This window comes from Abramis brama, assembly GCF_963993115.1.
Source record: "Abramis brama genome assembly, chromosome: 1".
NCBI classification, from domain to species: Eukaryota; Metazoa; Chordata; class Actinopteri; order Cypriniformes; family Leuciscidae; genus Abramis; species Abramis brama.
Window position 1 is genome coordinate 16,537,363 of NC_139963.1, and position 27,917 is coordinate 16,565,279.

At 38.7% G+C, this 27,917-nt stretch overlaps 1 protein-coding gene across 2 annotated transcripts; it reads right to left on the reverse strand.

Annotated features, from left to right (window-relative positions):
• Positions 1-614: 614 nt before the first annotated feature.
• Positions 615-27,887, reverse strand: srebf1 (sterol regulatory element binding transcription factor 1). Of its 2 annotated transcripts, none has more exons than XM_084134289.1 (19): positions 27,487-27,887; positions 23,140-23,616; positions 18,072-18,262; positions 17,817-17,963; positions 15,612-15,830; positions 15,296-15,410; positions 14,157-14,311; positions 13,806-13,983; positions 13,155-13,339; positions 12,786-13,047; positions 10,438-10,604; positions 9,001-9,169; positions 8,801-8,909; positions 7,246-7,355; positions 5,797-5,929; positions 5,306-5,471; positions 4,177-4,359; positions 3,032-3,140; positions 615-2,083 (listed from the first exon to the last, which is right to left on the reverse strand). In XM_084134289.1, the coding sequence occupies exons 1-19, from the start codon at positions 27,587-27,589 to the stop codon at positions 1,863-1,865; spliced, it is 3,399 nt and encodes a 1,132-aa protein (XP_083990415.1). In that variant the 5' UTR covers positions 27,590-27,887; the 3' UTR covers positions 615-1,862. The 2 variants fall into 2 exon arrangements, with proteins under 2 accessions (XP_083990415.1, XP_083990414.1); XM_084134288.1 differs by having other exon boundaries at positions 15,296-15,413; positions 27,487-27,856.
• Between the last annotated feature and the right edge of the window lie 30 nt (positions 27,888-27,917).

A 27,917-nucleotide genomic window follows, 5' to 3' on the forward strand; every position in this document is an offset into this window, starting at 1 on the left:
GTTATTCAACAGTTATGGCAAAAATATGATACTGGAATTTTAGCTCAGAGGTTTGAATTCACAAAATGATCCTAATTTTAGAACTATATTTATGTAGAACTAACTGGAATTACACCACCGTTCAAAAGCTTGGGGTCAGCGAGACTTTTTAATGTCTTTAAAAAAAAGTCTCCTGTTCTCCAAGGCTGCATTTATTTGATCAAAAATACAGTAATATTGTGAAATATAATTACAGTTTAAAATAACTTGTTTTCTATTTGGATATACTGTAAAATGTGATGTATTCCTGTGATCCAAGCTGAATTTTCCAGTCTTCAGTGTCACATGATCCTTCAGAAATCATTCAGATATGATATGATGCTAAGGAAAATTCAGATTATTATCTATGTTAAAAACCACAGGATTTCTGTGGAAACCATGCCTTTTTCCCCAAAAAAATTCTTTGATTAATAGAAAGTTCTAAAGAAATGCATTTATTTGATATTAAAATAGTTTGGTATTCTTCCTGAATAACACGCCCTCAGACATTTTACACTAAAATACATTTCTGTTTTCTCACAAAAAAATATTTTCTATGGTAATCAGGTTTTGCCCATAACATCAAGAGTCATCAGTATTTCATTACAAAAGACTTTTATTTACAATCTTAAGAATAAATCAAATAGAAGACAATATATGATATACCATATCTGCAAGTTTAAACATTTCATCTTTGAGACTTGATCACAAGCACTACAGAAAAGTTAGCGTACAAGTAATGAATGTCAATTGCAGATCTCATGGTTACTGCGGATATAAAATATGTCTAGTAATCAGAGTTCGTACATAACTGTGGCTAGAAATGAAATATAAATATGGTTCTCTCCCTAACAAGAGCTGCAGGTGTCAAATCTTATCTTTGGATAAAGATGTTAACGCTGATGTCTTTGCTTTATGATCAATTCTTCAATGACATTCATTGAAAATTATTTGGATATACCGACTCCAATGGAAGACTTACAACCAAACTGGTTGGAAACACGAATTAAACAGTGGATTCAATGGCAAACGGTGGGCTCTTTTTGTCTGTGGGTGACTGTGCAGCCCACTCACTAAAAAGTGCAAATGGACACAAATCCAGTGAACATACTGTGGCTACAGGTAGAAACCGTATTTTTGTTTTCTTCTTCTTCTGCCGACTACTTCAAATCATTCAAACCGGTTCATGTTCAGCAGCACGACAAAATGGACCATCAACCCCTCTTCAAATACTGCTCACCTACAGCGTCAGACGAATCATAAATACACTCCGTTAAAATATATACAAAGAAAGAACTTTTATAAAGCCTTAATTTTCTCTAATCAATATGCAGAATTCATCCCAGGCAATAACAGGTAAGTAGGAACTACTTTATTCAACTCATGGTTGAGAGAAGCACTTTTTTTTCCCCTCTATCGTAATGTTCGTTTCTCTCAAAAGGTGCTAACGGTAAAGCAAAGCTCTACAATACATGTCCAATTCAAGCACCCACTGGACCGGCGTCACCCCACCAAAACACCATCTCGTGGCCAAAGTCAGCGCTCGCAGTGCATCGTTTCACAGAGGAAATGGAATAATAAAAATACCTTCCGTTCAATCTTTGTGTAGGGCGTATAAATAAGTTAAATAGCTAATTTCATATCAGAAATGTCAAGAATGGGGTCCCGTGCGTCTTGTTATTGGATATGCAGTCGTGAACTGTCGGGGAGAAAAACTAAAGACGATGTCTTTGCGTTCCCGGATGTCACTGACTGAGGGCTGAAATGAAGAGCGTGTTGATTCTCAATGGAGAGATGTTGGGGTGTGTTTGTAAAAGTGCTCTTGTGTGTTGGTGTGTAGTCGGCTAGGTGGACGTGACGGTCGTCCCGCTGCCGAGTTTGATGATCATCTGTTGGCAGTCGTGGAGGGTGCGCTTGTCGCCCAGTTTCTCCAGCGTGCGTGCGGCGTCGACCAGCATGCCCACCCTCTGGCCCGGGGCGGACAGGAAGGAGGGGGGCAGATAACGGCACGCCAGCATCACGGCCTCTGCCTGCTCACGCTGGCCTGGGTGAGTCTCACACTCCTCTGCGAAACACACACACACACACACACTAAACGTAAGAAGGGTGCAAAACTAACACTCAATGTTAACTGGGTTACTTGCCTATTGGCTGATGACTTTATTAGTAACTGCAATACAATACATGATTTTAATTTCTTTAAATTGAATGATGAAGTGATTCAAATTAAACCAGCAATTAATAATTTTGTGAGCTGCGCATTTTTTATTTACCAATTGTTGAAAATAATAATAATAAATAACTGGAAAATAATATATCATATATAATATGATTATACATTATATAAATGCATAAAAAAACAAAAACAGTTTTACTAATATATATATATATATATATATAACCTTTTCCATTTATCTTTGTTAAAAAATAGAATTGTTTACATCAGAGTAGAAATGTTTGTTTGATATTTATGTGTGTGTGTGTGTGTGTGTGTGTGTGTGTGTGTGTGTGTGTGTGTGTGTGTGTGTCTGTGTGTGTGTGTATGTATGTATTAGTGCTGGGCAACCATTAATTGCGTCCAAATTAAAAGTTTGTGTTTACGTAATATACGTGTTTGTATTGTGTATAATTATTTTGTATATATAAATACACACATACATGTATATATTTAAGAGATATTTGCATGTATATATATATAGTATATATATTTATACATAATTTACATTATATGTAAATATTTTATATAAAAATAACACATTTTTCTTAAATATATATATGCATGTGTGTGTATTTATATATACAAAATAATTATACACAATACAAACACATATATTATGTAAACACAAACTTTTAATTTGGAGATTAATCGTTGCCCAGCACACACACACACACACACACACTTCTCTGATGTAAACAATTCTATTCAAACAAAGACATTTTAAATGAACATAAGTGACGAGAAAAGAAGCTAGAGCGAGAGCGGTCTTGGCACGGCTCAGTGAACAGAAATCACCTGTTCTGCTTCCAGGTGTGCGGCGGCGCAGACTGCGGTCCAAGAGCTGGTGTGTGCGTGTTGGACTGGCGCCCGCCATCAGCCGAGCTGTGGCCTCATGCAGGAACAACTGCAGACACAGAGAGACACAGAGAGAGAGAGAGAGAGAGAGAGGGGAGAGAGGGGAGAGAGAGAAGAGAGAGAGAGAGAGAGAGAGAGAGAGAGAGAGAGAGAGAGAGAGAGAGAGAGAGAGAGAGAGAGAGAGAGAGAGAATTGGCAATTGAAATTGGAAGACACAAAAAATCATGGCAACCAAAAGAAAACAGAACGTGTGATCACTGTTTGACAGGTGAGGTTGAGACAGAGATGCACTTTCTCCTACAATGTGAAGCGTTCAAAGACACAAGGAACCTTTACTTTAACAAATTTTACCATATAATCGCAAACTTCAAAGACCTGAATGAAATTTCTAAATTAAACTTTCTCCTGGGAGAAGGAGACAGAACTTATCTTGCTGCCCAATATGTACAAACATGCCACAACCTGAGGGGCAGTGAGTGACCGACACACAAATATATCCAAACATTGTGTTAAGTTTCATAACTTATATATAGTAAAGTTATTACTATATGTTTTTTTTTTTGTTTGTTTTTTCTTATTGTTCATATAACTGTTTTATTATGTTTGTATATATTACGTATATATTTTATTTGTATATTTTGTATATGCTTTGGCAACATTGTTTCAAAAACTTTCATGCCAATAAAGCCCCTTTGAATTGAATTGAAAATTGAGAGAGAGAGAAACAACCATTGAGTTAAACAGGCAATCAAATAAACCTATGCTAGAGAACAACAGTTAAACCTAGTATGCAAGATCCATATCTGTACTTCCTTACTGAACAAGTGTGCACCAAGCACACTTTAAGCAATGATTTAAGCAGGTGAATATGTATCAGAAATATATTTTTTTAATTAAAATCATTAATTATCTGAGCTAGAGGATGGGTGAAAACATGGTATGTAGCGTTTGATGGTCAAAGAATATTTCGGTCGTACTGCCTGACCCAGGACAAGTTGTACGTCTTCAATAGAACATTTGTTATTTGAATGAACTGGAGGTGTAAGTTTGAGCAGGTGTGTTGTTTGGTGTGGACTCGGTCTCACCCTGCGCATGGCCGGTCTGAAGCTCTGAGCGAGCTTGCGGAGGGAGCTGAGGTCCTGCTGGAAGCCCTGCAGCTCCACAGGCGAGGCGGCCGTCGGACAGCTCTGCTGGGACACCACCTGCTGCTCCCGCCACACGCTAGTGCGCGTCACCAACAGCAGATCACACAGCAGCAACTGCACCAGCTGCAACACACACATGCTGCTTCATTCCAGAGGAAAGCCTTAAGATATTTGTGTTTGAGAGCTCAAATACCATCTGTGTGTGTGAGTGTGTGTGTGTGTGTGTGTGTGTGTGTGTGTGTCACACAGCAACAACAACAAGCTCAAATAAAGAACATTTTAATGTGTTGTTAAACTATATTTTAGCATGTTAAAACCATTAAAATTAGGTTAAAACATCCATCCATCCATCCATCCATCCATCCAGTAAACAAAGTTTGACTTGAAAAATGTAACAGATACTGTTCAAAATGAAGACAAAAAGCATTGTGACACATTGTGCTAGTGTTGTTATCGTTTACTAAAACCTTAAAAAAATGGTTGTGTTAACTGAAATAAAGCTGAAATTAAAATACAAATATTAGATGGAAAAAATGAAAATTGGAAATGGTAGACTAACTGAAATAAGTTGAAGTTCTAAAATCATTCAAACAAACTGAAACTTAAAAAAAAACAAGCTAAAGCTAAATAGAAATATAAAAACTAATAATAAAAAAAATGACAAAAGCACATCAAATTATTAAAACAGAACTAAAATTAAAATAAATAAATAGCTACATTCAAAATATAAATAAGTACTATAATACTATATAAACGACACTGGTTTGTGGTTGTCAAACATCATTTGAACATGTCCATAGACAATATGATGAAGTCCTACCACAACACCTGTGTGAACTTGAGGAGAAGTGACTTCATACATCATCTTGACACCAGTCGTTTAAAAACGTGTGTTCAGGAGAGGCACTGCGGCGCAGCTCTGTATTGCACTGCAGGAACATTGCACAGTTGAAGCACATGCAATGCAACTACAATGCACTACAGCCCTGTCCAAGACAAAACACACACCGCAAACTCGCAGCCAAACCAATGCGAATCTAAACGACTCCTACCCGAAGTGTGCCATTACCTTGTCTAGAGTGTTGCTGGTGCAGTGTGGGCCGAGGTTGAGGCTGTCTCTGAACAGGCCGCTGGCTTTCTCGCAGTAGCTGAGGCTGAGCTGGTAACTCCCAGGTTTGGCCAGCAGGGAGCGCACCGCTTTAAAAGTGTTAAGGCAGGCTTTGGGCAGCGGACTCCTGCAACACAAACAAGATGTGTTTAGCACAGGCCGAGCTAAAAGCAATAAACCCACACAAAGGGCACACCAAATGAAGCGTTGTTCCCGGACGGCCGGTGGAAAGATAAACTGCGCTGTATCAACAAAACGCTGATTCGCCAGGAAAACCACTCTGATGGGCAACTGATAACTCGTGCAATCTCTTTTCAACCAATTTCATCTTTATTTACTTGTGGTAATGATGTTTTTTAAAGTAAAACCTGAGAGTGGCATTAGGACGCAGCTATTGAAAAGCGTTTCAATAACGCTGAAGTTTCCTGGAGACCGTGTCAAATGTCACTCACTCAGCGGACTGAAGGCTGAGGGGCAAGTGTTCCACCGCTGGGTACAATCTCTCCGCCGCCACGTCATCGCCCTGCAGCCAGTTAATGACCACCACGGCCACCGACGACCACCATTTGGAGTGAGGGTCACAGCCTGGAGGTCAAAGACACGATGGTGAGATCACACATACACAAAGTGACTGACTGAAGGTGATGATACACAGGGCAACTTTTTGAGCAATGTTGCTGGGCAGTCTTGCCGAGCGATTGTTGCTTGGGCGCTTTCCCATTGAAAATGGGCAATACATTTCTATCTGGATAACTTAGATCGGTCGTGGGCCCTGTGTCTCATCTGAATGCCCGTTGACGGCAACATTGCTCAAAAAGTTGCCCTGTGTATCATCACCTTAACACATGCTTCAACGGAAACATGCAGAGATGAATGCTGGGAGATATGAAATGTGCTGACCTGAACGGAAAGCGGTAATGCAAATATATATATTAAGGGTGCTCCGGTCAGGATTTTTAGGGCGCGATTACAGATTACTGGAAGCAGTATTGGCCGATACGGATCACCGATCCCAGGCAACGAAACAAATAATACTACATGATAAATGGAAGGCTTCAAATAGACTCATTGGGTTTATTTAGATATTCAACAATGTATTTTAAGTATAAAAAAAATGAAGAGATGAGGAAGTATCATAAATAAAAGACAACCTTTATTTATTGGCGTGCAACACATTCCATTCCCTCCCATAGAGGTGATTAGGAACAGCTTAGAGCTTACCAAATATAGCATTCGAGTTAAATAAATAATATAAATAGAACAGAAAGTCAACAGAAAGTAATCCCACTGCAGTCTTTCCTGTTTAAATTAAAGATAGATTAATCCCACTAAATCTACTAAAGAGCAGTGAGTGATTTTCTCTTTGTATTTTGTTTTTTGATTAACATTAAAACAGACGGCAGAAGGAATATTAGGCTGCTGTCACTTTAAGACCGAATGCACGGATCCTATACTTGATGCACATGTATGCACGGCGTTTTAAGCAAACACTCACCAAACCGGGTGTTTTGACATATTTCTGTGTTTTTATACGATTAGGCGTGAACCTGAAGCTCAAAAGTTCACTTTGCTTGTCCGTGTTCCCCTTCGTCTCGGAGCGTGCGCACAGAAAGTCGCAGAAAGTTTACAAGACAACGGCGCGGCATTTAAAGATAATTTCCGATCACAGAATTTACTGGTATTTTGTTGCCGATGTGTAAATGGTCTCTAAAAAGCCAGAGCGCCGTTGCTTGTGTGAACAGCATATTTGTGTATTTACCGGTAAAGTCAATCTGGTAATTTTACGGTAATTTACTGGGATTGCTGTGTGAAAGGGGCTATTGAGAACATGATCCAGGAGTCCTCAAAACAGCAGCTCGAGGGTCAAAGCAGACGTGAATGGAATCTAAGGTGAAGCTGACCTGTGACGGTGGCCATGTTTGATCCGATGGCGAAGGACTGTGTTGTGGCTCCTGCTGCGTCTGAGGCGCTGGTGAGTAACTGCAGGTATTCCAGAGCGTCTGAGTATTCCCTGTCCAAACAAACACACACAACTCAAATTCACACTCAAACCACAACATAAAGTGATAAGACTGAATCAAAAGTGTATGGGGCACCAAATGTAAAATTAAGTGCAACCAAATGCTCAAGTTTGTCATATTTAGCAACCAATGATGCCAGTTAAACAAACATAAAATAAAAAATAAAAAAAATGTTTGGAAGAAAATCTTGTTTTACAGAAATTAACCAAAGTCTACATTATGATGTAATGTTTCAATTGAATATTTTGCTTTTTGTCATAATAATTATAGTATATAGCGTAGTTTTGGACAAGCTCTAAACGTTTTAGACCCCGTTTACAGCTGTATTTAGCGTCATCCACTTGTGATCTGATCGACCAAAACGCATTTTAATACCAGGTGTAAACAGGGCCTAACATGCTTAAAGGGATAGTTCACCCAAAAATGAAAATTAGCCCATAATTTACTCACCCTCAAGTCATCCTAGGTGTATATGACATGCTTCTTTCAGACGAATACAATCAAGAGTTATATTAAAAAAATGTCCTGGCTCTTCCAAGCTTTATAATGGCAGAGAATGGCTGTTTCTATTTTGAAGTCCACAAAATTACTCCACACAGGGTTAATAAAGGCCTTCTGAAGCGAAGCGATGGGTTTTTGTAAGAAAAATACTCATACTTATAACTTTATAATCTAAAATAACTAGCTTCCGCCAGACGACCGTACGCATACTACGCAAGTCGACTTGCACCACAAGAGTAACCCGTGTCGCATGTATGACGTAGGATGTAGGAGTATCGTAAGCTTAGAGGCCTCTCACAGTTTAAACAAATAGGGCTGTGCAACAAACTCAAGCTCCTCTTCTATTATATAGAAATCCTCTGACATTTCTCTTTGAAATGGCTAATTCACGACCGGTGTTTAGTTTTGCTCTTTCCTCTGAGCTTCCGCATTCATCATTGCGTTATGCGTCGGGTCAGGGGTTAGTCTTCCACCGTAAATCGATGCGTACGGCCGTCTCAATTCGGAAAGCTAGTGATTATAGTTTATAAAGTTTTAAATATGGATATTTTTCCTACACAAATGCATGGCTTCACTTCAGAAGGCCTGGAGCCATATGGATTACTTTTATAATGGATGGATGCACTTTTTTGGGGCTTCAAATTTTCTCCAGCTATAAACTCTCATTATAAAGCTTGGAGGAGACAGTGCATTTTTTATTATAACTCTGATTGTATTCGTCTGAAAGAAGAATGTCATATACACCTAGGATGGCTTAAGGGTGAGTAAATCATGGGCTAATTTTCATTTTTGGGTGAACTATCCCTTTAAGTGAAAGCAGACATCATCAGTATTATAACTGCACAACAGAAAAGATAGACATCTCTTCTAGAAACCAGTGCAGCTCTATTTCCTATAGAGATTTGTGCAAACTAGCGCTGAGAATGACACCCACCCGTCCCCATCAGTGAGGGTCTTGTCGCCTTGAGGCTGTGCCACACAGTAGAGGGCCTTTTCCAACAGATGCTCCCGGAACGCCTGGGTCACCTGAGCCAGCGGGTCGACTGCAGACAAACGCAAATACACACAAGGGTGAGACCGGGGAATCATTATCACGAGCACATTAAAGCCTGGTTTTCTCTGTTTAGTGCTGACCTGAGTTTCCTGCCTGGCTGTAGATGCTCTCTTTTGGGGTGCTGCGTATGGACCAGTCCTCATCCACAAAGAAGCGATGACCCAGAGGGTGACACAACCACTGCATGGCAGGAGGGACGCAGCCACTGGGCGAGAGACAGGCCTGCCGAGCGCTGCTTAAGAACACTCGCTGCAGAACATGAAAAGAAACATCATATCTCCGCTTACCATATGCAGCACAGAAACGAAATATGGACACATCATCAAAACAAGAGTAGACGAACAAAACAGTACTGGATGAAAAGAGACTGACGCTGTTCCAAAACCTAGTGAGCTCTCTATGAAGGCAGCATTTTAAGCGCCACACGAACACTGACGTTGCCAAGTCTGGTAGCGTTGCTATCATCTTGGCATAAAATTCAATCCCAGAATGCACTACGACAAGCTAATTCTGAATATAATTCATTCAATCCTGGGAATTACTGATAAAAATACTACAATCAAGTTTCAAATGGACCATTTTACCCAGTGTATATTGGGTAAGTGTATAAACTAAGCATAAAGTTTAATGCTTGTTTAGAGTATCACACTGTTAGCTTAGCAACATGCTAATGGCAAGCTGCTCTGGGGATGTATAACAGAAACATCCCAACTCAAAATCATGTCTGTTTAGTAGCCATGCTAATTTCAATTAGGACATTAAAGAATTCAGAAATTTCTGTAATACAGCTCCAGGTTTGACAAGAACGCTTGGCGTATTCCATTGAAGCCCATTTCAGCCACATAATTTCGACTTTTCAAGTCATCTTAAGTCATATGAGACAAAAGGTTTATTAGAAGAAATTATGATATACCAAGTCATAATTATGACATCAAGTCAAAATTAACATGCATATGAAAAGTCAAAATAATAAGAAAATAACTGATATTCTGACATACTTAAAAAGTAAATTATGAATTAGTATGTCATAGTTTTGAGTTCTTATCTCATTATCATGACACTTGGTATTTCACAATTATGAACTATTATATCATAATTTCACATTTTTGTGTCATAAGTTTGACTTTTTATATCATAATTACGATTTTTTTTTTCTTATGCTTCTTCCATTCGTACAGCCGATCACATTGCCTTTCATAGTATACTCCACTTGCTAATGTGCACAAAAACATATTTTCAATATGAAAATACCCAGTGTCTGCGCAATTCTCTCCAGAAGTTATGAAGGCTAAAAATGCCTTTGTATATTCGCAACTCTAGTTTAAATGAGTACAGAGCATATGCACGGTTAGAAAAGTCAGGTTGCACGTCTAAGGTATGCGCATGCTATGCTAGCGTACAAATAAAAACAACACTTTTGAGGTTCCGTCTTGGTCAAGATTCGCATGCGTCTGACAGTAGTGTGTCTCACTAGATATTGGAGCGGGGCCTGTGAGTGTGAATGTGTGTGTACTAACAGTAGTGAAGTGAATCAGGCGGGGTAGACTGGTTTTAATCCGTAGGGCTGCAGACACACAGATTTCTGCCAGTGTGGCAACAGGGAGACAGTCTCCTGCACACTCGGCCAGGTTAAGGGCGCTCAGAGCCATGTGGATGGCAGAGAGGTGGCTTCCTCCGAGCTTACCTGCACACACAGATCAACATCAGGAGCAAATATGATTAATGGCTAGAAGACTTGTCAACACAAGCTTGACAAACAACAAACAACAGAACAGAAGTCATTGATTTACAGTGGAGAGAGTAGTTACGGAACTGCATGGATTTGCGATCAAATGCGCATGTGGAATTTTAAATCTAATTAAAACTAAAATTAAAACCGAAAAGTGACACTTTATTTTGATTGGTCCGCTTTAGACATTCTACTGACTATAAGTCACTTTGCAACTACATGTCAACTTATTCTACGAACCCTAACCCTAACCTAATAACCTACTACAGGCTCTAATGATAGTTAGTTACTTATAGTTAGTAGAATGTCTAAAGTGGACCATCATAAAGTGTAACCACAGAGAAAAAAAAAAAATCAAAATATCAATAAAAACTCTAACAGTATCTCAATGATAATAAAGTAACACTGTTCGGTTGTAATAAAACATTTGAACTGTATTTGTGACCACAATTTAACCATTAAAATGAGGGAATGAAGCAGCACAACTTGGCCATGATTTAACTAAAACAAGGGAACAAAATTAATAAGCCTTGGGAATTAATTTTTAATTCGTGGTCACAGTATCTTTTTATCTTTTCACCTGCATGTCATGCATGGGCTTTGTCTTCTTTAAAGCCAATTTCTGTAAAATGGGCAAAAACATTTTTATAATTGTTAAATTATCATTTGCATTGATTAGCCCCAAAAAACCTACTATGCTACGGTCGCTTGTTTTGTGTGGATATATTCATAAATTCATTATTCTGTCATTTTACCATGGTGAATTAGCGGGGGGTGACGGCTGCTTTATGAACAGTTTAAACGTTTTGTGCGACGACCACTAAGGGGCCAAATGCGACAATCATGCGCAAATGTCCATTCACACAGAACTTGTTTTTGCGGTTAAAAAAGTGAGATGCAGCTCAGTGACGCAAAAAAAGAAAGGTCAGAGATGCGTTTTTTTTAAAGTTGACCTTATTTTAACTTGAGCACCACGTTTTTAGAATGGTACGAGATGCTGCAAAAGACACGACAAGCAAACGCAACAGTCAAACACGTCCGTCTAGAGCGTTTACATTGAAAAACAATGGAAAAGTAGTGCAGTGGCATGGAAAAATGCGTTCTGTGTGAACCTGCCCTATCAGTAGGGGTGGGGGAAAAATCGATACAGCATAGTATCGCGATATTTTCTGTGGCAATACTGTATCGATACACGGGCGCCAAGTATCGATCTTTTATTATTTAAATTACACATGAGAATTTAACTTTGGTAGTAGAATGCTAAAAATCAATTGCTCATTCAGTCCACTAGATGGTGCTGTTTGTTTTCTGGTGAGGTCAGCGGGGTGACTGTCGGGTTGACTGTCAGCATGCAGGAGGACGTAGATAAAATAAACATGGCAGCATAAGAGAAAGAAAGTCTTCTCGACGGCTGGAGACATCGTCACAGCACAAAGGAGCACTCTAATATGCCTGGTTTATACTCGACGCGTCCGCACGAGCGCGAAGGTACGCGCAGCAAAAATTACGTCATCGCGGTGTGGGCGGTCGCGCGCGTTGGGTGCGCAAGGGCCCATTTCGCCTGGCGGTGTGCACGGCAGATATTGTAACAACGCGCGCGGCGCCGCATCCGAAGATGAACGACTTCGAGCCGAATCTGGCCGAGCTCGAACTTCTCACCACACCGGCACCCAGTTTGCACGTCTAAATTAGTTGCTTACATTTAAAAAATGAGCATTCATTAGCATACAAAGTATTTTTAATGAACATAAGGTCCATGTTTAATAAAAATGTTCATGAAACTTAATGAAATGTTTAGTGAAATTAGAAAATATGTAAGAGATCGTTAATTTAGTTATGTTGTATACACATTCTCATATCCATATATTTTGTTTTATTGTCACAAGTAATAATCTCGGGGTTTACACGATTATTTTTGTAGTGTGGTATTGGTGGTGGTGTACTAAAAGAAGTTGGAAAAAGGTAATAAATTGCAATATATTGCAGAATATCGCAATATGTTTAAAATCGCAATAATATCGTATCGTGACCTAAGTATCGGGATAATATCGTATCGTGGTGCCTCTGGTGATTCCCACCCCTACCTATCAGTTGCTCTCCACTAGGCTGATTCCTCTATATGCTAAAGCGACTCACCGGTCATGTGGAGTTGGTGTAGACGGTGGTAGACCAAGGCGGCATCACGGCAGCTCTTGCGGGCGTCTTCCTGAAGGGGGCGGTTGGAACGAAGGGCTCCGGCGCGGCTGGCTAGCCAGCGGCCCACCCACAGTCTCTGCAGACACAGACGCAGGGCGGACCACAGTACAGCACAGGTCAGGTCCAGTTGAGACGTGGGCAGAGGTCGACCAAGAGCTTTGAGACACGTCCAGAGGTTCTGAGAGGCCTGAGCAAAGTCTCCCTGCAGAAATACGTAAAGAATATTATAGAAACAGAAGCGTAGAAAGGGATCTGGTGAACTTGGACTCCCAGATCAAACATGGATACGTGGGAGAGTGTGTTTCATACCCTGGCTAGATCCAGATCGGCCTGCTTGCGGTGTCTCCAGAAGAGGACGGATGATTCTGAGTGAGGTCTGGTCACAGGCTCTCCATACACGAGGAGTCGGACCAAAACTCCAGCGACCAGAACACCGTTTAGCAGCCACACCAGAAGAGTGGGCAACATCCAATCCATCCAGCCCCAAGAATTGGCTACACAGATCAAAACAAGATCGGATTGTCCACGTCAGAGAGACAGCAACATAGTGTGGGCCCAGATCTGGCCCACATCTGGGCCGTGTGGAATCCACGTGTACCGAATGTGGGCCGGATCTGGGCCGACACTTTGTTGCTGTCTGGGGTAGATTGGGTGGAATGTTATTCTGAACATATTGTGTCTCTCATGAGCTAAAGGCCCTGATATACAAAGAACAACAACAAAATCAGGCCAAAACGAAGTTTGTTTGGAGTTCAAAACAGTGGAGTTCCAGAAAAAGTTCACTCCGGCTGCTAAACACATTCAAACTCTGTGGTGATCGCATAATAGGTGGGTGTGGCTCTGAGGCCCCGCCTTCTTTAACAGTATATCAGTATTTCAACTTCTTTTACCCCTAAGCGAAGACTTAAAAAGAACTTTGCTGTGAGTATTTTGGGATCTTAAAGGTTTGAGTATTAGTACCTGCTTCCTCCATTGCCAGCATACTCCTTCCTGTGTGTCCTGAGACAGACGCCCCAGAGCTACTCCAGCCGCCACACAGCAGAGATGCCAACGGGTTGAAGGACAGGAAGAGCATGGTGAAGGCGCACAGAGCCATACGAGAGCGATCCAGCATTCCTCCAGCCCTCTCCACCACAGGCTACGCGAGAGAACAGGATGATGGTGTTAAACCGTGATACGCTTATTCTTCCAGGTTCTTGACCTCAAGCAAATGAATTATCCACTACAAGCTAACACATTCAATTGCTTCATGACCAAAGCCAATTCATTAAAGGCATGACAGGATAAGCAGATCATCAGAGTTTCTGCTACCTTGCTGTCTTCTACCATTGGGCTGTCCGGCTCAGAGTCGCTGCCGTGGTGCGAGTAGGTGCCGCTGGATTGAGGCGAGCCGACATCTGATGCTGGAGGGGTGGGGATTTCTGGTTTCACGTCCACCTCCATGGTCACAAGGTCCTTTAGAGACTCTGAGGAGGCAAAGAGACAGGTCAATGGAAAGACACCCACACCCCACTTGTGAAAAAGAAGTGCACTTTAAGTGTACTTCAAATCTTAAAGTATATATATATATTTTTTTATGCACTTTTATGGACTTCAAAACGGAAACGGCCATTCACTGCCATTATAAAGCTGGGAAGAGCCAGGACATTTTTTATATTACTCCGATTGTATTCGTCTGAAAGAATAATGTCATGTACACCAAGGATGACTTGAGGGCTAAAATTATGGGCTAATTTTCATTTTTGGGTGAACGATCCCTTTAAGTGCACTTTAATAACGTCAAATTATAAGTTTTATTTTAAAGTACATTTTAAATCATGTTTTAATAATCTTCTGTTGTGGTTTAACGTACACTTATTTTGATGTGTTGACTAACATACTAACACATGTAAAGTACAATTTTAACTGTACTGTGTTATTAGATACTACATTTCAAGTTTACATATTTTAAAATGTAGTAAATTGCATCTTCATCCTTACAAATGTGTAATTACAAATATATTTAAATATAACACAAACAAGTTTCAAAAGAAATGGTCCTTAAAAATTATTTTAGTTTACCATAAATGCTTGTCAGTACATACAGCAGTAACTTTAACCATATTTCAAAAGACAATAGAATTATGAGATTACATATAAAGATGTACTTAAGTAAACAAAAAAAGATCAGCTAAATGCATTTAATATAAATTTAAACTGTAATACATTTTCATTTAGTTGCAATTAACATGCATATGTATGTTCTTTTACCGTATATTATTTCCGTAAGGTGTACTTCTTTTTCACAAAGGTCTTAACATAAATATTCTTAATTTGAACCTTAACATTCTGGAAATGTTAACATTAGCCAATAGTGCTGTTTCAGAGATGGAGCAATTCATCAAGTACATGTATTAGGAATGTAAAAAGGGTCCATTTTAATTTCATGTTGACTTTGAAGGTGAGCTTACTGTTCTTCTGGATGGACATTTTGAGTGCCATGTTCTCCTGCTTTAGTTTTTGGTTGGACTGCTGAAGGTAGCGAATGTGGTCGATGGCTTTTCTCAACACTGCCGACTTGTTGAGCTGCTTAAGAGAGAATATTCATTTTAGAATGATAGCAAAGCCATCTTAAGACTATCTTCCAGGTAAGATAAGAGCTACAAAATCTGGTTGAGTTAGATCATTCCATCTGGTTAGTTTTCAGATGAATTTCAAGGGTCACTACCATGAGCACAGTTTCTCTTGGTGACTAAATAATCAGACTTTCTAAGAAAATAAGCCAACCTTAGCTTCCGTCCCAGCCACCAGGTCTTTGAGCTCAATAATCTTGTCGTTGATTGAGGACCGGTAGCGTTTTTCAATGGCGTTATGGGCGGTGCGCTTCTCGCCCTTAGGTGGCAGGCCGCCCGGTTTCCCGCTGATGGCGATGCGATTGATGGGCAGTTTCTCAGTGTCCACCATCAGTGGAACGGTGGTCAGTATGGTGCCTCCACTCATCAGCGCCTGAGATGAGAGATGTACAGGTCGACAAAATTAAAACTGAGGTCTTCAGAAATGCCTTAAATGTAATGTGAGAGCCTTTGTAACTAAAAATAAGAATTTAGGTTATTTAATTAACTTTGGCAAGGTTTAATGTGACATTTAATATCTTGAACATTGATGTATAGCACTACAATTCGATTGACAGCCAGTTTATACCAAGAACAAAGCAATAAATTTAAGCGAATCTGAGACATTTTTTAAACTTTGTATGGAGAATCGTCTCAAATTTCAATGGGCTTCTAACGTTCTCCTGAGTTGAAAAATTTAGGAGCGCATTAATAAAACATTTGGTTGCAATGAATATCAAATAATGCGTTTACATTAGGTCTTTCAATACTTCTGCTACAATTTGTATTTCATTATTATGTAATTAAAATGTATGTAAATAAACAAATTATTGTGCTGAGCCTGATACTAGTAAAATCTACACTGCTCAGCCAAAAACATTGCTATTTAAATAGGCAAATGCTTAAGAGTTAATGATTGGATCATTATTGCAGTGATTCATATGTTTCTAGCATGTTTATGTTTGGCAACAGTTCTTCTAACACTAATTGATGGCGTGTGTAGCTTTTCATTTATTAAACAATGTAGGAAGACACATCATGGTCATATTCCAGGATTACAATGTCCAGATTCATCAGGTTCATACTGTGAAATAATGGTTGGGAGGGAGCATGAGGAATCATTTTCACACATGAATCGGCCCCTCTGAGTCCAGACCTTAAATTCATTGAAAGTATTTGGGATGTGCTGGAGGAGACTTTACAGAGTGCTGGACTCTTGCATTGTCAATACAAGATCTTGACCAAAAATGTATGCACCTCTTGATGGAAATAACATCACATTTATTTCCATCAACCATTATTTGACAATTTGAGCCTGATGAATCTTGACATTGTAAACATCCAAACAGTGACTTTTTTTTTGGGGGGGGGGGGGGCCGGACCAGTGTATAAATTGAATAATATGGGTTAAAAAAATTCTTAGTCTTTCCTTCCTGTTTACCTTTGCATAATGCAGTACTTTTAATTATAAACAATTCTGAAATACACCAGGACTCTTAAAGAGGCTACATGCGATTTTCTGAAATTTAAACTCGCGACTGACACCTGTGGCCAAAAAACGGAACTGCTCTTCCTTTCTGCTCGCTCTCGTACGTGCACACTTCACAAGTCATCTGCTGCAAAGAAGTCAACATTATGTTTACAGAGGTAAGAAAAGTCAAATACATATATTGTTTGAGAAACTAAGTTTGTTTGCTGACTAGCGGTGGTGGCAGAGTGATCTAAAACGTTTAACATGAATGCGCTTGACGTCACATCCGCAGACAGCGCGCGAAAAATCCGACCCGACAGAAAATAGGAAAAATAGGATACAGGCTTATAGGTGCACCCACTGTGAGCTGACAAGGTGTCAGTATGTTCATCAGGAGATGTTTGAGTCATAAATGGTCAAATAAAAAGGCTATTGTTACGTTTATTTTGGGGAAAAAGTTGCATGTAGCCTCTTTAAGTTGAAATGTCTATGATTTACTATATTATGCACTCTTACAACCATCTATAACATATTGCAATATAAACACCACAAGTAAATAATGTCATAATTCATCAACAATAGCTCATACGCAATTTCTGTAGAACACACGACAGCACCACATTTTTACTTTGAAATGTAAAGTTTGAAGTTTAATAATCGTGCTAGGCCATATTTCCATTCCCATTTTTCCCTAAAATGATCAAGACGTTTTGTTATACCATTTAAGACTTTTTATAACCATACATTTTATAAAGCAGAATTTTTTTAGGCCTTTAAGGACCCTTTTTTATGCATACACATGCTCCTAAATACATTTCACAGTTCACAAACATCTATCTATTTTTAGTGAAACGCTGGCACTGTTGCGCTCTCGTTGTGAACAGGCCGTGTGGGACTGTGTTTGTGTACCTGTAGTGAGGTGGTCTGGACCGGGGCAGTGGATGTAGCCAGCGTTGTGATGCAGGGTGACGCTACTGTCGTTACCATTGTCACATCAGGCTTCAGAGTTGTGAGCAAGAGAGAATCTGCCTTAATGAACTGCGGCTGCAACAAAACCTGCGAAACACACGAAGAACGCTCAGCACACACAATAAAAGGTTGCTTGGCTGTAATATGTAAATGATTGGGAATTTGGGCAATTAGTGGGTCAATAAAAGCACTTACAGGAACCTGCTGAACCTGAGGGGAGATTGTCTGTGTGGGTGGGCTGGAGACGGTGGTCAGGCTGGAGGCGGTGGTCAGGATTGGGGAAGCCGAGAGGCTCTGCATCTGTGCTTGGATGGCCATTGGTTGAACATTCTGTGGGGAGGCGGGGAGATTCGGGATTGGCTGAGGAGAGCTCTGCTGAGTGACAGCTGCAAGAGCCAATGAGAAAATGAGAGGAAAGAAATGGTAAGAAATCACACTAAGGGGCCGTTTACATGACACAGTTTTCAACTAAAAACGGAAAACGTTTCATGCGTTTTGGCCCTTCGTTTACACGACAACGGCGTTTTGGGGGACTGAAAACGCAAACTTTTGAAAAGGGGTTTCAAAGTGCAAGTTTTTGAAATCTATACCGTTATCATCTCAGTATAAACTACAAAAAAAACGTGAATTTGTGAAAACGGTGACATCATGAACATGCGTAAGGCGCGCAGTGTTTCTTTACAAAGTGACATCGCCAACTACTGGCCCGGCATGTATAATACAGCGCTTTTAGTCGTTTTCACAGATCCGTGAGAACGAGGATGGTCTTGACAACATTGTCGTCGCCTGTGCGTGGATAATGCAAAGGAAAAACTTGTCCGCTTTTAGAACATCGTTGTCGTGTAAACGTACCCTAAAACTCTAATAACTCCTTCTGAAAACAACAAAGATCATTAAAGCAGAAATCATAACCACCTTTTGCCACTTGAGGCAATATTACCACTGTTTGAAATCTGTTGAAATGTGAACAAGCTGTCATTCAAGAAGAGATTTAGACTCAGTCACACCAGTCTTCACCAAACGCAGTTACTGACCAGTCCTGTCTTGGCAAATGTTGTTGTTTGCCAGTTTCTCTTTTATCATGCATGTCTAGGGCCTAAAACTAACTTTTTGCCACATCTGCCAATGGGCGGTGACTTAAATTTTTTCAGCCATAAATATTTTGATCGGCCATGAAACTATTTTTGCAAAAACAAAACAAAATTTGAGATACCAGTGAAAATTCCCTTTTCATATACAGAAACTTAAAGTAATCAAATGTAAAAATAACACTGCATAGTCATCACAGATTAATCCTTATTAAAGTTACAAAAGTTATTCAGTCAAGAGCAGTGAGTGATCCTTTTTTTTTCCTTTGTTGTTTGATTAACATTAAAAACATATGGCAGCAGGATTATTAGGCTGCTGTCACTTTAAGACCGAATGCACGGATCTAATATAATGTTACACATGCGTTTTCCTTCTCAACTGTTTACGTTCCTTTAAGACATAACCGATTGTTTACCAGCGACAGGCTTTTTTTTTTACATAATTTTGTATGAATATGTCTGTTCAAACGCAAGATGGCGTTAAAAGGAGCTTAATTTAAAATTTGCGTGCTGTCTGAGACCCGGATTTTCTGTTTGCACACAGAAAACCTGTACGGTAGTAGCATTTAAACCAGTATTATTGGTATTACAGTGCACCACCCCTGTCCTATGCACACATATATACATATTTATGTAAATTATGTAATCCGTATTTGTATATCTTTAATTTTGACATTCTGTATCCTGCATTTATGTTAAGTACTGGAATTCCTTGTGTGCTTAAACACACTTGGCTAACAAAACTTGCTTGGAATCTGATTCTAACTAATCACTTTTTTACACTTTATACACACAGACACACACACACACACACACACACACACCAAGCTGTTCACAGAAATCTCCAGTTTCTCCTGATTGGATGTTCTGTAAAGCTTGCTTTTGTAATAATAACAGTAAGGGGGCAGGCAGAGGGTCACAATAGAAATTCATAACTCAATTCACCTGGACTGAACTTTGATCTACGCTAGTGTGATGTTGTCTTCTCTCTTTGACCTGGTGGAGACATTACCTAAGCCTCGCAACGATAAGCAGAATGAAACACAACGATAAAAGCATATGCAAGGAAAGAATGTGGGCTGTGCTTCTTTTACACATGAACACAAAGTACGATAAAAGGTCACTAGGTTTCCAGGGACTGACAACAGTGACTTCCGTCTGCACCTTGAACTCAAATGGCCTTTTCATACCGAATCACAACTACCTGAAAGGATCTGCTGACATGATGTGACTGGTCAAAGGTGATGCATTTTAATAGTGGCAGTCGTCATGTGCATTACTCATGAATAACATCTGAGTAATCATTTACACTAAAGACTACATAATCTCAAAACACTTTTTTCACAAAGTTTTCATGAGTCAAGACACACACTTCCATAAAGCACATATCTGATCAATCCAATGTGTCATGACTGAACGGATTAAAAACTAGTATAAACACTATGAAATCACTGTGAAACTATGATAACAGTAGGATAAATGTGACCCTGGACCACAAAACCAGTCACAAGATTTATACATCATCTGAAAGCTGAATAAATAAGCTTTGCATTGATGTATGGTTTGTTAGGATGAGACAATATCTGAAAATCTGGAATCTGAGGGTGTAAAAAAAATCGAAACATTGAGGAAATCGCCTTTAAAGTTGTCCATTTATGTTGGCGATTGTGCTGCATTCACTCACAAAAATATATTTTTTATATATTTACGGTAGGAAATTTACAAAATATCTTCATGGAACATGATCTTTACTTAATATCCAAATGATTTTTGGCATAAAAGAAAAATCGATAATTTTTCCCCATAAAATGTATTGTTGGCTTTTGCCACATATATATACCCGTGTGACATGTGACTGGTTTTGTGGTCCAGGGTCACAAATGCTTAGCTCAAGCTGATTTAACCGCTATTGCCAAGCCCACACATTTTCTTTTACACAGTTTACCAAGACTAACTAATATTTAAAAGTTTCAGTATAACTTTGTTCATCAATATTTCATTGGATAGGAACTGCAAGTATTAAGCTGGTGTAGTCCAACTAAAGACTGAGAAACAAAAACTCAGTTTGTCAAGCCATTTTTTTAAAATGTTTTGATTTCATTCATCAATATATATTTTTATTTTTCAACTAGAGAGTGACCAATTATGAACACAGTAAGTGACACCTAACATGCGATCATTCAAAGGTTTGGGGTGAGAAATTGAATTATTTTACATTATTAAAAATCATTTTAATTCTTATTTGGTGCCAGTGTTGAATGTTTAGTTATTTGTAAACAAGACCAGAGAATAAAAAAATAAAAAAATAAAAAGTATAGTTGACAATTTAAAGGGATAGTTCACTTTGAAATAAAATGTTGGTATGTTTTAGCTTACCTAAAAGCTTCGTTCCAATGAACTGCAGTAGCCAAGGCGACATCTAGTGTATATATCTATACCCGCCCGCGCCCTCAGATCATTTGGACGCGGCTGTGTTCAAGAGGTAACAACGATATAAATACTGTTCGTTTTCTCACACAAACCGCTCGTTTCGTGTCTTAGGCCATCAATGTGTACTTACGATGGGGAATTGTTTAATTTGGACGATGTGGAATTGTTTTAATTTGGACTCTGTGCTTGCTCTTTGAGGTGGTGACCATAGACCTGCATTATTTGACTGTCAGACAAGAACGGTTTGACCTAAAAATATCAAAATTGAAACTACTGCAGAAAAAAAGACACCTACATCTTGGATGCCCTTGAGGTAAGCTAAAACATACCAAAATTTTATTTCAAAGTGAACTATCCCTTTAATACCCACTTTATTGGAAGGCTATTCAGAGATCTACTGGTTTAAGAAAACATGTAAAACATCTGGATGGTCTTATTAGAGTCACTTTCCCCACATCTTATCAGATGTTTAGTTACATAGTAGTTACATATTAAAGACACGTAATAGAAAGTGTGACCAATTAGCTTATCAGTTAACAGTGATTTACACCCTTTGAGATGAAGTGCCAACAGATAACTGACACACTTATGGTAAGAGAGATAAGTTTTATGTTTACTAGTAGCTCAGGCGCCTCTCATGCACATGAATGACAGATTTTTATATTTCACATTTGTAGGGCTCTATGATTTTCACAATGCAGAAAACAGACGGAATCACGTAATCCAGTCATAATCATGGCATTTACAGTATGACGCGGAATATCACAGAATTAGGCAATTTATTTTTGGATGCATAAATCCAAAGCAGGGCTGTAGAATTAATCAAATCTCGATATGGACTAGTGTCTGTGAACAATAAACTGCTATTGAAATCTGAAGTCTGTGTGTCTCTGTGTGAATGAGCAGCACAGTTTCGTCTACTACACATAATGAAGCACATGCATCTGCTGTCTCACTATATGAGGACATGTCATGGACACAAGTCACTTCACCAGCATTTCATTAAAACTATGTTGTACAGTAGAATGTACTTCTCAAAGTAATAATATTAATAATAAATAAATCTTTATTTAAGGAATTGCACACTTTTTTTAACATGTTTTAAATTTGTCAGCAAACCTCTGTTGTGCAGCACTTTGTTTGCCAAAATAATAAAAAAGAATTGCTACATTTTCATTTGATTACATTTTTAACAGATTAATGTTTTTGTTTTTACCACCGTTACCACCATTTTTGATAATAAATTGGTATTAACTTATAAATCCAGAAAATGTAAAACATTTATGGGGCCTCATTGTTGTAAGAAAATGTTAATAAATTATTACAAGTTTTAACAATTAAATTTATTTGATTAACAAATGATTAAGAAAATTTAAACCATATATATATATATATATATATATATAAAGTGCAATTTACTATACAATTTATTAAAAGTTTAAGATTCATTATTTAAACATGCTTTCTGATTACTAAATATTAATGTAATTTAATTTAATTTAATTTAATTATTTAACCATTAAAACGGTATCCAGAAAAATATAAACTGGAAAAAGAAAAAAAAAAAATAAGGAAAATTTAAATAGAAATTTTTTTTTTAACATTACAATTGAATGGAATTGAATTTGAATTTAAAATATATATATATATAATAATTGGGGGAAAATTATGTTTTTCCAAGGGTCCTGCATTTTCCTGCACATATTTCAGAAACACTGAAGAAGCATGGAGCTAATAAAACTCACCAGTATAAGCGTTCTGGATGGGGAAAGTGACCACAGGCTGCTGCTGCTGCGGCGAGCTGAAGAGGACCTGCTGGGTAACGCCGAACACTGGGCTCTTCCCGGCCGGGGGCGACGGGTGGAGGCTGGGAGATGGAGCGGGCTGAGCTTTGGGCTGCGTGGTCTGCAGTGTCCCGGGTTTGGCAGCGGTGGAGCTCACCTGTGCCAGAGGAGACTGCTGGAAAGTGGGAGGGAGGAACACCTTGTCCGGGATGGAGGAGCTGCGGGTGATGGGGGGCCCCAGCAGGGCGTCCAGGTGCGGGCTGCTGCTGAGGATGGAGGAGGTGTTGATGGGCGTAGAAGAGGCGGGTGGAGGAGAGGAAGGGCTGGAGAGAGGCAGGGCTGACAGATCCTGCGGGGGGGCTGCGGGACCAGGGAAGGAAGTGTGATCGAACAGACCCACAAACTCCATGTCCTGGTTGTTGATAAGCTGGAGCATATCTGTTGAAACATGGAAAAAGAGACGGATACAGTGAGCAACAAGGGCGTCCTTAGGGGGCTTCAGAGGGCCTTGTGGTGAACGGACCATGGGGAACAACAACACCCACCCAATCAAACCGATCGCGAACGGGTCGACCTAGGGGGTGAGCAATGAGTTCAACCTCAAAGCTTAAATTCAACCAGTTCATCATATAAAGTGATCGTGTTTCTTCAGAGAATTTGGACTAAACCACTCAATTCATATGGATTAGTTTCACAATCTCTTTATGAACTTTTTCGAAGAGTCAAAGTGGTAGTTGCGTTGACTGTCAATGGAGGGACAGAAATCTCTCAGATTTCATCAAAAATATCTTCATTTGTGTTCCTAAGATGAACGAAAGTCTTACGGGTTTGGAACGACATGAGGGTGAGTAATTAATGACAGAATTTTCATTTTTGGGGGTGAACTTTCCCTTTAACGAGGCAAATATTGTCCCTCAATGGTAAAGGTGTGACTGCAGTCACAGTGGAAGAGAGGGGGTACGGATGTTAAATGCCTCAGGGGAAACACCACGCTAAAAAGTTTGGGAACCACTGACTGTCCTATTGGAATCAATTCCAGAGATATAGGGATCTCCATGTGACTCCATGAGTAAATTGTTATTAAAGGTCCACTGAAGTGCCCTGGAACGCACAGCTTTGTATGATGCGTTGGCGTAATTTCCACTGAAACAGGAAGCTAAGGCGGGAAAAAAATGGAATGGCTCCTCCCCCTTTTCAAACAGCCAATAGCGTTTAGTTTACCTCACAGACGACAAGTCGTACTTGACAGCACCATGGAAGCGAATCCGAGCGCTGATGATACGTTGGATTCAATAGTAGAGTTGTGAATAAATTCAATAAATTTCATTTTTAACCAACGTACAGTCGGAAAACGGAATAAAAACTATAGAATAAAACTATAGCGTTTGAGCAACCGAACACACATCTCCAACCCATATTACTCCGTGACGTGTCAACGGTCGCTTTGGCCAGGTGGTATTTATAGCATAGGGGGCGGAGCTTTAGATTCTAGAGAGCATTTGATTGGACAGAAGATGTGATGAGAAGCCGAAGTCCGCGGTGATGTCATAAAAATCCGTGATCCATTTTAGCAGAAGTGAGACACTAAGTTTTGAATGCTTATATCAACTAAACGCGAATTTTGTCATTGTTTTGGCTCACACCAGCTTATTCATAACCTTAACGCTAACATATTCATACTAAAAGCTAAAAAACTAAAATGTTGATTTCACGGGGCCTTTAAATTGTACACATTTTCAGTGTCACACACTGCATACAGCTGATTGGTTATTCTCTACAAAGATCAGATTTGTGTTTGCAGCGTCTGTATACTTTGCTTGTTATTTTGAGTTTGATCTCAAAGCGACTGAGATCTGTGGATCCACAGAGCACAAGTTCATCGGCACACACAGTGACTCCTCCACCTTAACGCCTGCACTAACCCATGGCAAATTCAGTCTGGATTTCACTCAGTTGTGGGATGGAGAAGGTGATCTGACTGCAGAGTGACCCATTACAGAGTTTCATCATTCCTCTCGCACAGAAGAACCAGTCAAGAGCCTGCGCTTCACAGCCGCCCTCGCCACTGAGCCCAATGAATAAAACACACGCATGAGAGGAAATCATGTTTAAACTAATAATTACGAACCTCAAAAACCTGTAGGGTACAAAAACAGTCTTTAATATAAAATACTGATAATTAATGATAACAGTAGGTGACCATTTATCGGGATCGTTTTATCACATTATGCTGGCATAATGACATGTTAATGATCCTGATTTTAAACAGGCGATTTACTTTAGACACACTCTAAGGCACAAATTAATTCAACATCTTGAGATGAAAGTAAAAGGGTTTTGTACATTATAGTTTGTTATTATCGGAACAAAGCATTATTATTATTATTATTATTATTATTATTATTATTATTATTATTATTATTATTATCATCATCATCACATTTTTATTTAAATAACACATTATACTTATTTGGATCTGAGATAAAGAAATAAAAAGTATTTATGCACAAATATATAACTGAATATATTATTCATGTTATTATTTTCTTAAATCAAAATATAATTTTTTTAATAACTAATTCATTGATAATATTGGGATATGAGATAAAGAAATAAAAAGAATGAGAGGAAAAGCAGTATAATTATTATCAGTATTATTAGACTATAAAATAATACATTATTATTGGGATCTAAAATAATGAAATAAATTAATTTATGCACAAATATAATATATATTTTCATATATTATTCATGTTATTATTTGTATTAATCAAAGTATAATTATGTTTTAAATAAATAATACATTACAAATATTGGGATCTGAGATATAGAAATAAAAATAATCAGATTATAATCAGTATAATAATAAAAAAAATTATTAGATTATAAAATAACATTATTATTGGGATATAAAATAAGGAAATAAAAAATATTTTATGCACAAATATTATATCATTTTAAAATAATTTAATATACTTTTTTTTAAATCAGAGTATAATATTTTTTTAAATAAATAATACATTAATAATATTGGGAACTGAGATAAAGAATCAGAGAATCAGAGTCTCTTCATAATTATAATAATTATACAATAATACATTGATATAATTAGCCTAGGATGTGAAATAAGGAAATAAAAAGTATTTTATGCACAAATATCACATACAATTTAATATTTTATTCATGATATTATTTTCTTAAATCAGAGTATAACCAGTATAATAACAATATGACTAATATATTAATAATAATAATAAAGTTAGTGATGTTACTCTGCTGGAGTTTTTTTTTTTTTTTTTTATAAAATTCCCCAAAGTATAAAAAAGTGAAGTGGTGTTTTCCATGCATGTGACCCCATATAACAAGACTGAGCATCAGTGAGCACAGGCATGGCGGCGGCCGGTGTGTTTGTATGAGGTGATCGCGCTCGACCAATCAGAGGCCCAGAAAGCGCCTCGCGCTAGAGGTTACTATCGGGCACTGTCCGCTTCAGCAGCAGGGTTTACTTTCGGTCAGACCACTTCACCGTGCGTGGACCATTTAACCATTACAAAGGAGAATTACTAAAGGGTCTAATAACGCAAAGGATAAATATGTAAAAAAAACACACAATTTCAAATATATTCAAAAATTAAAATTGTGTCTAAATATGTTTAAATGCTATTCGGTATGTGATACAGGACTGATGGCGTTTTGTTTTGTCAATTATTTTATTTTTTTATATTATATTTTTATTTATTTTTAATTTTAAATATTCTAGTTCTCGGAGAATTGTGTTAGTAGGGAATGGCCGATTGTAACCTCGTGCGACGTCACCAGTCCAGGCTGGAGGGGGCGGGGCTTCTCACAATGCAACTTCTAATGAAACGCCCACAATATAATGACACCCTGTATTTTAGTCTCATTTTAATCAGATTTAACACACAAAGCACCATTACAATGCATGCAAATAAAGGACCCATAGATGTGATATTTGTTCTCCATGCAGAAAACTAACACACGCCCAGCTTGAGCTTCACTGACACCACCTGATCAGATCTGCTCACAGTATATCAGTGTGTTTAAAAGACGACACAGTTGTTTCTGAACAAAACAAGCATCATATATGAAGACAAAGAGCATAGATGTAATAGCTCATTTATTACAGATGATTGTTTTCCCACTTGTATCGTTATTTTAAACACGTGTATGCGTCTGACAGCACCATCAATCAATGTAAATATGTGTCTGCAAACACACGATTCACTTCGTCCAACCATATAACCTGCCTATACCCAGCACTGCAAGTGTAAACAAACGATCTCTTACCATCAATGTCGCTGAGCAGAGCCGAGTCAATATCACTCGGATCATGCAAAGACATACTGGAGTCCAGGGTTTCCAGTGACGGGTCGTCAAAAGACAGATTCATTGTCCTCGAGTGCTCTTTCAAGCTGACTTCAGAAGTATTAAATCACTCACTCACACAACAAGCGGTATTCCATGGAAACTAGGAACTTCTTGCACTCATTGAGCAGGCAAAAATGCCGGGGCATTTGCTGGCGTAGTTTTCGTAGGATACGTCCACTTGATTTTCGACTAACTCAACTTTCTAGGTGAACCTGCTCGCGTTCGTTTCCATACTGCCGCACAAGGCAAAGTTGACTTAAGAGTTTGCTTTGCACATTAGCATGCTAGCAGCGAGAGCCAGGCAAACCCCAGACGGCTGTGGGTGATTGACACGCCCCTCGGCCAATCAG